This window comes from Babylonia areolata, chromosome 32 (genome assembly GCF_041734735.1).
Source record: "Babylonia areolata isolate BAREFJ2019XMU chromosome 32, ASM4173473v1, whole genome shotgun sequence".
Classification (NCBI taxonomy): Eukaryota; Metazoa; Mollusca; class Gastropoda; order Neogastropoda; family Buccinidae; genus Babylonia; species Babylonia areolata.
The window spans coordinates 22,274,250-22,286,749 of NC_134907.1; the positions used below are offsets into that span (position 1 = coordinate 22,274,250).

Sequence of the window (12,500 nt, forward strand, 5' to 3'; positions counted from 1 at the left end):
CTCATCTCGCCTCACCCACCCACCCTACCACCACCACCACCCACACCCCTCACCCTCCTTCCTTCACCCTCTCCTCACCTCACCCACACACCCTACCACTACCACCACCACCACCACCACCCACACTCCTCACCCTCCTTCCTCCACCCTCCCCACCCTCACCCACCCACCCACCCACCTACTGACCTGCAGAGCCACAGTCTCGGTGAATTCATCCTTCTTCATGTCAATGGTGCAGCCGCACCCTTCCTCAGGCACGCACTTGCCGTTCAACTCGTAGAACTTGTCCTTGCACTTGCAGCCGTCAGAGTGCTCGTCCGTGGCACAGGACTCCACGCCCATGTTGGAGCACTGCTTCTGGCAGTTGACGTTGTTGGAGTACTCCATGTTCTCTGAGGCCTTGCACTCCAGGGCTGTGATAGATGAATAGGTGAATGGATGGATGGATGGATGGGTGGATGGATGGATAGATAGGTGGATGGATGGATGGATAGATAGGTGGATGGATAGATGGATAGATAGGTGGATGGATAGATAGGTGGATGGATAGATGGATAGATAGGTGGATGGATAGATTGGATGGATGGATGGATAGATAGGTGGATGGATGGATGGATAGATAGGTGGGTGGATGGATAGGTGGATGGATGGATGGATAGATAGGTGGATGGATGGATGGATGGATAGATAGGTGGATGGATAAATAGGTGGATGGATAGATAGGTGGATGGATGGAAGTTGACATTGTTGAAGTATTCCATGTTCTCGGAGTCCTTTGCACTCCAGGGCTGTGACACTACAGCATACTAATACAACCATACAATACAGCATAAGAACTACAATACAACACATCAAAATATGATGCAATATAACACAGCATACCACAATAAAATACAAACCAACCCCACCCAACCAAGCACAAACCCAACCAAAGCGAACTGAAGCCAACCCTGCCCAACCCAACACACCCTGCACAACACAACACAAACCCATCCCAAACCTAATCAAAACCAACATCACCACCCTATCCAACACAAACACAATACAACCCAACCTAACACACCACAACCCAACCTAAACCCAACCCAAACCCGACGCAATCAAACCCAACCAAATTCAACCCAACCCCCAAACCCCAACCCAACCCCAGCCACAAGCCCTCTCTCCACACCCCCCCCCTCTCCACGAGGAATCAGGACGGCCCTTGGTGGAGAAATGGTCAGCGAAGACCTTGACCATCCACAAACACACCACCACACAACACAAACTACACAACACACGACAACACAAAACAACACAGTACAACACAAGACAGTGCGTTACAACACAAGAACACCACAGCACAAACATAACACACCACACTACAACGCAACACAAACACGCCACAACATAGGCACACCACACCACAAACACAATACAGAAAAAACACACCACACCACACCATAACACACCACATCACACAACACCACACCACAACATACCACAGCACAGCACAAGCACACCACACCACAACATACCACAGCACAGCACAGCACAGCACAGCACACCACAAGCACACCACACCACACCCACTCACCACACCCACTCACCACACCACACCACACCCACTCACCACACCCACTCACCACACCACACCACACCACACCACACCCACTCACCACACCACAGCCCACTCACCACACCACACCTCACCACACCACCCCACACCACAGCCCACTCACCACACCACACCTCACCACACCACCCCACACCACACCCACTCACCACACCACCACACCACACAGCTCACCAACCCACTCACCATATCAACACCACCACCACACCACATCACATCCCTCTTCACCACACCACATTACCACACGCCCACCACCAGCACCACACCCACACACCATCGCACCACACCACACCACACCACACCCACTCACCACAACAACACCCACTTCACCACACCACACCACACACCATCACCCACTCACTCACACCACACCCCACCACTCACCACACCCACTCACCACACCCACACCCACACCACACCACATCACACCCACATCACCACACCACTCCCACCCCACCCACCACACTCCACACCCCACTCACCCACACCACACCACACCACACCCACTCACCACACCACACCACACCCACTCACCACACCACCCCACACCACATCACACCCACTCACCACACCACACCACATCACACCACATCTCACCCCACCACACCCTACTCACCACACCACACCACACCCCACCCTCTCACACCACATCACACCCTCTCACCCACTGCACCACATCACACCACATCACACCCACTCACCACACCACACCACACCTACACCACCACCCCACTCACCACACCACACCCACCACCACACCACACCCACACCACACCAACCACATCACACCACCACTCACCACTCCACACCCACTCACCACACCACACTCACCCGATCACCCACCCGCACCACAACCCGACACCCATACCACACCACATCAAATCACATCACCCCACTCAACCACACCACACCCCACCACACCACCACCCATCTCACCTCACCACACCCCACATCACCACACCCACCATCACATACAAACCCAATCACCCACCCACACTCACATCACACCCACTCACACACCACACCACACCCACTCTCACACCACCCACAGCCACATCAACACCTCCTACTCACCACGACACATCACACCCCCTCTACACACCACACTCACACCCTCTCACCACAACACACCACAACCACACCGACGACCACACCACTCACCTCACCACACCACTCACCACACCCACTTCATCACCACACCACACCACACCACACCACACCACACCCACTCACCACACCCACTCACCACACCACACCACACCACACCACACCCACTCACCACACCACACCCACTCACCACACCCACTCACCACACCACACCACACCACACCACACCCACTCACCACACCACACCCACTCACCACACCACACCCACTCACCACACCACACCACACCCACTCACCACACCACACCCACTCACCACACCCACTCACCACACCACACCACACCACACCCACTCACCACACCACACCCACTCACCACACCACACCCACTCACCACACCCACTCACCACACCACACCACACCCACTCACCACACCCACTCACCACACCACACCACACCACACCCACTCACCACACCACACCCACTCACCACACCACACCACACCACACCCACTCACCACACCACACCACACCCCACACCACACCCACTCACCACACCACACCACACCACACCACACCACACCACACCCACTCACCACACCCACTCACCACACCACACCCACTCACCACACCCAGCCTCCTCTCTCCAGGAGGAAGCAGGACGCCCCTTGGTGGAGCACTGGTCAGCGTACACCTTCACCATGCGGCAGATATCTTGCGGGCCCTCGGCGCAGGCGTCAAAGACACAGTTCTCGTAGAACTCTGCCGGGTCCACGAGCTCGTGGCAGGGCTCGAAGAGGTCGCCCTTCACGACCCCGCATCTGGCCTCTGCCTCGGCCTTGACCTTGGCCTCGCATTCCGGTTCCGGTGGAGGGGGTCCGGTGGGCTTGCCCTCGCATTTGCTGTCAGAAAAAAAGAAGAAAAAAAAAGAAAAAAAAAGTTATAGCCATACGCAGCTTGCCTTCAGCTCGAGGACGTAGCACTTACGACCACAGTGACGTCACTGATGACATCATCAAACGAAGGAATACATCTCTTGAAGCCTGTAAGTTCACATATTATTTGATCTACAACGGGATATCTCCACACCATTGTCTTGGTTTTTGACTGGGTTTGGATATTGATTTCTGCATTGAAACATCTCTTGTATTGTTTTTCTTCAGGCAGATAAAGGCTTTGAAATGTTCCCCCTCACTGAACAGTCTTTTTCGGTCTTCTGTGTATTGTACATGGAACAACAGAAAGAGCTTTTGTTGTAACTGCTCTCTCTCTCTCTCTCTCTCTCTCTCTCTCTCTCTCTCTCTCTCTCTCTCTCTCTCTCTCTCTCTCTCTCTATATATATATATATATATATATATATGCCCGTCGCGTGCGTACGGATTTTTAAGGCCCTCCCATTCCAAAGCCCATTTATCCAACGAACAATTCTCCATCACAACGGACCCCCCACCCACTCCATCCTGACCTTAATTTAACCACCCTAACCGAAAATTCTATACACACGCACGCACACACACATACAAACATACATACATCCATACATACACACATATACAAACCGACAGACACATATACACACACACACGCACCAACAAAACCAAACAAACAAACAAAAAGTTTGATAGCTGACACTAAACAATTCCAACAAACAACAACAACAGCGATCCAAAAAAGGTTTGGTGGTTGACACTCAACATACACCACAACCCCTCCACCCCCCACACCACCCACCCCCCCCTCACCCCCACCCCCAACACACACACACACACACACACACACACACACACACACACACACACACACTACTCACGTTCCTTTATCAGTTTCATCCGAGAGGATCCAGCTGTTGCCGAACTTCCAGGCCTCGCTGAACTTGATCTTTCTGCCCGACATGGGCAGCTGTTTCTTGGAGCCATCACCCCAGGTGAAGGTGTCGTGACACTGTCCACACAGCCCGCACATCTCGTCCCTCAGTCCTGCAGGGGGAGACACGGCCAGGCGGTGCGACACGTTCTCCACCTGGGTATAGGTATTGGTGTATAGTACAGGTGCTGGATGCAGGTGTTGGTACAGGTGTAAAGATGTATAGGTGGGTACAGGTGTACAGGTGGGTACAGGTGTACAGGTGGGTACAGGTGTAAACAGGTGGGTACATGTGTACAGGTGAGTACAGGTGTACAGGTGTACAGGTGGGTACAGGTGTACAGGTGGGTACAGGTGTACAGGTAGGTACAGGTGTAAACAGGTGGGTACATGTGTACAGGTGAGTACAGGTGTACAGGTGAGTACAGGTGTATAGGTGGGTACAGGTGTACAGGTGGGTACAGGTGTAAACAGGTGAGTACAGGTGTATAGGTGGGTACAGGTGTATAGGTGGGTACAGGTGTAGAGGTGGGTACAGGTGAAAACAGGTGGGTACAGGTGTAAACAGGTGAGTACAGGTGTATAGGTGGGTACAGGTGTACAGGTGGGTACAGGTGTACAGGTGGGTACAGGTGTAAACAGGTGGGTACAGATGTACAGGTGGGTACAGGTGTACAGGTGTAAACAGGTGGGTACAGATGTACAGGTGTGTACATGTGTACAGGTGGGTACAGGTGTAAACAGGTGGGTACAGGTATACAGGTGGGTACAGGTGTACAGGTGGGTACAGGTGGGTAGAGGTGTACAGGTGTGTACATGTGTACAGGTGGGTACAGGTGTAAACAGGTGGGTACAGGTGGGTACAGGTGTAAACAGGTGGGTACAGGTGGGTACAGGTGTAACAGGTGGGTGCAGGTGTACAGGTGGGTACAGGTGGGTACAGGTGTACAGGTGGGTACAGGTGTAAACAGGTGGGTACAGGTGGGTACATGTGTACAGGTGAGTACAGGTGCATAGGTGGGTACAGGTATACAAGTGTGGTTCAGATGTGTACATGTATTGGTTATGTGGTACAGGAGTACAGGTGAGTGTATAGGTGGGTACAGGTGTATAAATGGGAAGAGGTATATAGGTGTACAGGTGTGGTGCAGGTGTGACACAGGCGTGTGCAGTGTGCAGTGTGTGTATATGTGTGTTCAGGTGTGTACAGGTGTATGGGTGTGTACAGGTGTGTGCAGGTGTGTGCAGGTGTAGTGCAGGTGTGTGCAGGTGTAGTGCAGGTGTGTGAAGGTGCGTTAGTGTTGGCTGTCTCTCTCTATAGGTGTGTGCAGATGAGCTAGTGTTGGCTCTCTCTCTCTCTCTCTCTCTCTCTGTGCAAGTGTGTACAGGTGTGCTAGTGTTGGCTGTGTCTGCAGTGTACACCCTCACCCTCCCTCCCCCCCCAAACATCCACACACACTCCCACAATCGCCACGAAGCCCCCCCCCCGCCTCCCCCGCCCCCCCCCCAACACACACAGAGACAAACAAGGCAGTAGTGACCCACTATAAGTCCCCCGACGGCCTTCAGTCTGAAGACGTTGGCGCAGAAGACGATCCTGATCAGCTCCTGTCCGTTCTGGTCTCTGAGCAGGAAGGAGGTCAGCTTCCTCCCGTTCACCTGTGGACAAGGTAGCGACACGGGTAACACCTACCTCTACCTCTGTCAACTACAGGTATATCTATCTAGGTGTGCTGTGTTGGTGTGCTGTGCAGTGTAGTATTCTGGTCTCTGAGCAGGAAGGTGGGTTTCCCTCCGTTCATCTGAAGACGGTAGCAATATAGGTAACACCTACCTCTGCCAATTCAAGGTAACAAGTATATTGGTTCGTTGTGTAGTGTAGTGTAGTGTAGTGTAGTGTAGTGTAGTGTAGTGACGTACCTCTGTCAGCCACAGGTAACAGGATTATAGGTGTGCTGTGCTTTGTTGTGTAGTGTAGTGTTGTGTAGTGTGTGTGTGTGTGTGTGTGTGTGTGTGTGTGTGTGTGTGTGTGTGTGTGTGTGTATGTGTGTGTGTGTCCGTATCCCTTTATCTCCCTCTCTTCCTCTCTCCCTCTCTCCCGCATCTCCTTCCACTAAAACCACAACCCCGCCCTCTCTCTCCTACACACTCCCATACCCCTCCCACCCCCTCAACCCGTTCAGACTCCAGCCCCCTCCCCCCCCCCCCGCCCCGCCCCCTTTCTCACCCAGAAGAAGCGCTCGTAGGCGTCCTTGGCGACGACGATGGTGTTGCCGGGCTTGTGCACGTTAAAGAACATGACCTTGAAGGACCGGAGGCAGGTGACGGGGAATCGGGCACGGGGGTTGCAGGGTTGGTACCTGGTCAGTACCTGGTAGGACAGCACCCCTTTGGGCACCTTGTCCATGGCCCACGGGCAGATACCGTTCAACAGGTACTGGCACGAGCCTGTGCAAGTAAAGGTATAGGTCAGGTACAGGTAAGGTAGAGTTCAGGTAAAGGTAAGGTAAAGGTACGGCGAAGGTAAGGTAAGGTAAGTTAAGGTAAAGATAAGGTAAGTGTTGGTAAGGTACAGGTAAGGTAAGGTAAAGGTTAGGGTTAGGGTAAGGGTAGGGTATGCTTGCCCAGCACCCCTTTGGGCACCCGGTCATCACCTGCGGGCAGATGTTGAACAGGTACCGGCACAAACCTGTGTAGGGAAAGAGTATCGTAGGGTAGCTTAGGGTAAAGGTATGGTAAGGTAAAGGTATGGTAGGGTAAAGGTATGGTAAGGTAAAGGTATGGTAAGGTAAAGGGAAGGTTTTCTCTTGTTGTTGTGTGTTGTGTTATGTCGCGTTGTGTTGTACAGTGTAGTCTTGTGTAGTGTTGCGCTGTGAAGTGTACTGTAGTGTAGAGTAGCGCAGCTTATTGTACTATAAATTATTGCATTGCCTTGTATTGTATGGCATTGTATGGCACTGTATTCCATTGCATTGCACTGTATTGCATTGTATTGCATTGTATTGTATTGCATTGCATTTTATTGTATTGTATTGTTGTGCTACGTTGCATTATATAGTATTACATTATGTCGTGTCGTAGAATAAAGTGGAGTGGAGTTGACTGGAGTCTGGGTTGCGTTGCGTTGCGTTGCGTTGCGTTGCGTTGTGTTGTGTTGTGTTGATCAAGGGACAATAAAACTCATAAAATTACAGCGTGTGTGTGTGTGTGTGTGTGTGTGTGTGTGTGTGTGTGTGTGTGTGTGTGTGTGTGTGTGTGTGTGTGTACTCACCCTGGAAGTCATACAGCTTGTTGTTGAAGGTGCGGAAATGCGGGTCACCAGCCAGGGAGCAGATGCCGCAAGGTTCTGTGGAAAAGACAACCCCGTACAGCCCGCCATTGTCCGCGTCATTGGACTCTGTCATTGTATCTTCACCGTCATTGGACTCTGTCATTGTATCTTCACCGTCATTGTCCGCGTCATTGGACTCTGTCATTGTATCTTCACCGTCATTGGACTCTGTCATTGTATCTTCACCGTCATTGTCCGCGTCATTGTATCTTCACCGTCATTGTCCGCGTCATTGGACTCTGTCATTGTATCTTCACCGTCATTGGACTCTGTCATTGTATCTTCACCGTCATTGTCTGCTTTCTCTCAATCAAAAAATTATTCACTTGTTCCTGTAATATTGTTTCACGCAGCACAGATACAAGGAAGGGAATATTCACCCAGGCTAGAACTAAAAAAACAACAACATATAGATATACGGAATGAGTCAACACATGACAACAGAATGCCATCAGGGTATACTGACTGACGCATTCAATTCCGGGTACATCTACTGACGTATTCGTCACGAGAGCATTCGTCTGGGGTATACGTACTGACGCATTTCCCATTGTGGTCCATCTGGTACCCGGAAGGACACTGGCAGTCGAAGCAGCCGTTGGTCTTGGGGATGCACGTCTGACCGCCCGGACAGGGGTTCGTTCCTTTCTGCCTCTTCATCACCTCACACATGTTCTGCTCTGAAACATCAACAAGTTAGATCACCTCACATATGTTCTGCTCTGAAACATCAACAAGTTAGATCACCTCACATATGTTCTGCTCTGAAACATCAACAACAAGTTAGATCACCTCACACATGTTCTGCTCTGAAACATCAACAACAAGTTACATCACCTCACATATGTTCTGCTCTGAAACATCAACAACAAGTTACATCACCTCACACATGTTCTGCTCTGAAACATCAACAACAAGTTACATCACCTCACATATGTTCTGCTCTGAAACATCAACAACAAGTTAGATCACCTCACATATGTTCTGCTCTGAAACATCAACAACAAGTTAGATCACCTCACATATGTTCTGCTCTGAAACATCAACAACAAGTTAGATCACCTCACACATGTTCTGCTCTGAAACATCAACAACAAGTTAGATCACCTCACACATGTTCTGCTCTGAAACATCAACAACAAGTTAGATCACCTCACACATGTTCTGCTCTGAAACATCAACAAGTTAGATCACCTCACATATGTTCTGCTCTGAAACATCAACAACAAGTTAGATCACCTCACACATGTTCTGCTCTGAAACATCAACAACAAGTTAGATCACCTCACATACGTTCTGCTCTAAAACATCAACAACAAGTTAGATCACCTCACACATGTTCTGCTCTGAAACATCAACAAGTTAGATCACCTCACATATGTTCTGCTCTGAAACATCAACAACAACAAGTTAGATCACCTCACATATGTTCTGCTCAGAAACATCAACAACAAGTTAGATCACCTCACATACGTTCTGCTCTGAAACATCAACAACAAGTTAGATCACCTCACATATGTTCTGCTCTGAAACATCAACAAGTTAGATCACCTCACACATGTTCTGCTCTGAAACATCAACAACAAGTTAGATCACCTCACATACGTTCTGCTCTGAAACATCAACAACAAGTTAGATCACCTCACCTATGTTCTGCTCTGAAACATGAACAAGTTAGATCACCTCACATATGTTCTGCTCTGAAACATCAACAAGTTAGATCACCCCACATATGTTCTGCTCTGAAACATCAGCAAGTTGGATGCGTGTGTGAGTGAGTGAGTGAGTGTGCATGTGATTGTATGTGTGTGTGTGTGTGTGTGTGTGTGTGTGTGTGTGTGTGTGTGTGTGGTGACAGCTACGTGCCATTAGTTCAGTAGGTAGGTAGGTACAGGGTATCGGGTACGTACCATCAGAAATGAAATCAGGGTATCAGGTAGGTACCGTCAGAAATGAAATCAGGGCATCGGGTACTCGAAAGGCGGGTATCGGGCACGTACCGTCAGGAATGAAATCAGGGTATCGGGTACGTACCGTCAGGAATGAAATCAGGGTATCGGGTACTCGAAAGGCGGGTATCGGGTACGTACCATCAGAAATGAAATCAGGGTATCGGGTACGTACCGTTAAGAATGAAATCAGGGTATCGAGTACTGGAAAGGCGGGTATCAGGTACGTACCGTCAGGAATGAAATCAGGGTATCGGGTACGTACCGTCAGAAATTAAATTAGAGTATCGGGTACGTACCGTCAGGAATGAAATCAGAGTATCGGGTACGTACCGTCATGAATAAAATAAGGGTATCGGGTACACGAAAGGCGGGTATCGGGTACTGACCGTTGGGGCAGAAGAAGCGGACGGTGAAGTGCTGACACGGGTATTGGGCGGAGTCGCTGCACTTGATGGCCTGCAGGGAACACTGGGTGCTGGGCACCACTGAGGAGCTGACCATCTGACGGGTCTGGGAGTCCAGGACCTGACACTCCACGGCCGCTGGGTCCTTGCACACGAAGTTCTGCAAACAGCGGACACACAGACACACACACAGAGGTTCAAATCTGTCGTGGCTGATGAATTGTGGGCCTCTGAATATGGGGAACGGCTGCCTGTGGATGTGAACGTGCCATATATATGCCATGTGTTGTTGTTGTTCTGGAACAAGCAGCCAGACAGACGTGGCTGCTGCTGTCCCTGCTGCTGCTGTCCCTGCTGCTATGTCCCTGCTGCTATGTCCCTGCTGCTATGTCCCTGCTGCTATGTCCCTGCTGCTATGTCCCTGCTGCTATGTCCCTGCTGCTGCTATGTCCCTGCTGCTATGTCCCTGCTGCTATGTCCCTGCTGCTGCTATGTCCCTGCTGCTATGTCCCTGCTGCTGCTATGTCCCTGCTGCTGCTATGTCCCTGCTGCTGCTATGTCCCTGCTGCTGCTATGTCCCTGCTGCTGTCCCTGCTGCTGCTGTCCCTGCTGCTGCTATGTCCCTGCTGCTGTCCCTGCTGCTGCTGTCCCTGCTGCTATGTCCCTGCTGCTGCTGTCCCTGCTGCTATGTCCCTGCTGCTGCTGTCCCTGCTGCTGCTATGTCCCTGCTGCTGCTATGTCCCTGCTGCTATGTCCCTGCTGCTGTCCCTGCTGCTATGTCCCTGCTGCTATGTCCCTGCTGCTGCTGTCCCTGCTGCTGCTGTCCCTGCTGCTGCTGCTGTCCCTGCTGCTATGTCCCTGCTGCTGCTGTCCCTGCTGCTGCTGTCCCTGCTGCTGCTATGTCCCTGCTGCTGCTATGTCCCTGCTGCTGCTGTCCCTGCTGCTATGTCCCTGCTGCTGCTGTCCCTGCTGCTATGTCCCTGCTGCTATGTCCCTGCTGCTGCTGTCCCTGCTGCTCTGTCCCTGCTGCTATGTCCCTGCTGCTATGTCCCTGCTGCTGCTGTCCCTGCTGCTGCTATGTCCCTGCTGCTATGTCCCTGCTGCTATGTCCCTGCTGCTATGTCCCTGCTGCTATGTCCCTGCTGCTATGTCCCTGCTGCTATGTCCCTGCTGCTGCTGTCCCTGCTGCTGCTGTCCCTGCTGCTGCTGTCCCTGCTGCTGCTGTCCCTGCTGCTGCTATGTCCCTGCTGCTGCTGTCCCTGCTGCTATGTCCCTGCTGCTGCTATGTCCCTGCTGCTATGTCCCTGCTGCTATGTCCCTGCTGCTGCTATGTCCCTGCTGCTGCTGTCCCTGAATCTTGACAATGGCTGCGTGCGAATGCAAGACGATTGCCACTAGGTGTGTCTAATTCATTTAGAGGAATGTGCCATGTATGTGCCATGTATGTGCCATGTATATATCATATATGTGCCATGTATGTACCATGTATGTGCCATGTATGTACCATGTATGTACCATGTATATGCCATGAATGTACCATGTATATGCCATGTATGTACCATGTATGTGCCATGTATGTGCCATGTATATGCCATGTATGTGCCATGTATGTGCCATGAATGTATCATATATATGCCATGTATGTGCCATGTATATGCCATGTATGTACCATGTATGTGCCATGAATGTATCATATATGTGCCATGTATGTGCCATGTATATGCCATGTATGTGCCATGTATGTACCATGTATATGCCATGTATGTGCCATGTATGTACCATGTATATGCCATGAATGTGCCATGTATATGCCATGTATGTGCCATGTATGTACCATGTATATGCCATGAATGTGCCATGCATGTGCCATTCATTGATGTTGTTCTGAACAAGCAGATAGACAGACAGACAGACCGACAAACGTTCAAAACTGTCGTGGCTGCTGGATTGCAGGCCCTGAATCTGGTGAATGGCTGCCTGTGAATGTGATTGCCTGGAGCGGTTGAGTGTGAATTTATTTAGAGGAATGTGACGTATAACTGCAGTTCCTAGTTGTTGTTCTGAACAAGCGGACAGACATACAGACAGACAGACAGACAGACGTTCAAATCTATCGCCGCTGCTGCTAAGCTGTGCCCCTGAAACCAGGGAATGGTTGTGTGTGTGCACGGCGACTGCCGCCTGCTGTGATTGAACTGATTGAGAGGGATGTGCCGTTGATTGAACTGATTGA

General features: G+C 50.9%; 1 protein-coding gene across 1 annotated transcript in view; it reads right to left on the reverse strand.

Moving 5' to 3' along the window:
* The window catches only part of LOC143276638 (uncharacterized), a 109,722-nt gene that overhangs the window by 46,544 nt on the left and 50,678 nt on the right, over window positions 1-12,500 (reverse strand). The window contains exons 29-36 of the mRNA XM_076581256.1: window positions 10,250-10,427; window positions 8,448-8,591; window positions 7,852-7,926; window positions 6,808-7,028; window positions 6,126-6,239; window positions 4,528-4,736; window positions 3,345-3,619; window positions 187-413 (exon numbers count right to left, since the gene is read on the reverse strand). Of these exons, the coding sequence (XP_076437371.1) occupies window positions 187-413; window positions 3,345-3,619; window positions 4,528-4,736; window positions 6,126-6,239; window positions 6,808-7,028; window positions 7,852-7,926; window positions 8,448-8,591; window positions 10,250-10,427 (1,443 nt within the window). The remainder of the gene's footprint in view (window positions 1-186; window positions 414-3,344; window positions 3,620-4,527; window positions 4,737-6,125; window positions 6,240-6,807; window positions 7,029-7,851; window positions 7,927-8,447; window positions 8,592-10,249; window positions 10,428-12,500) is intronic.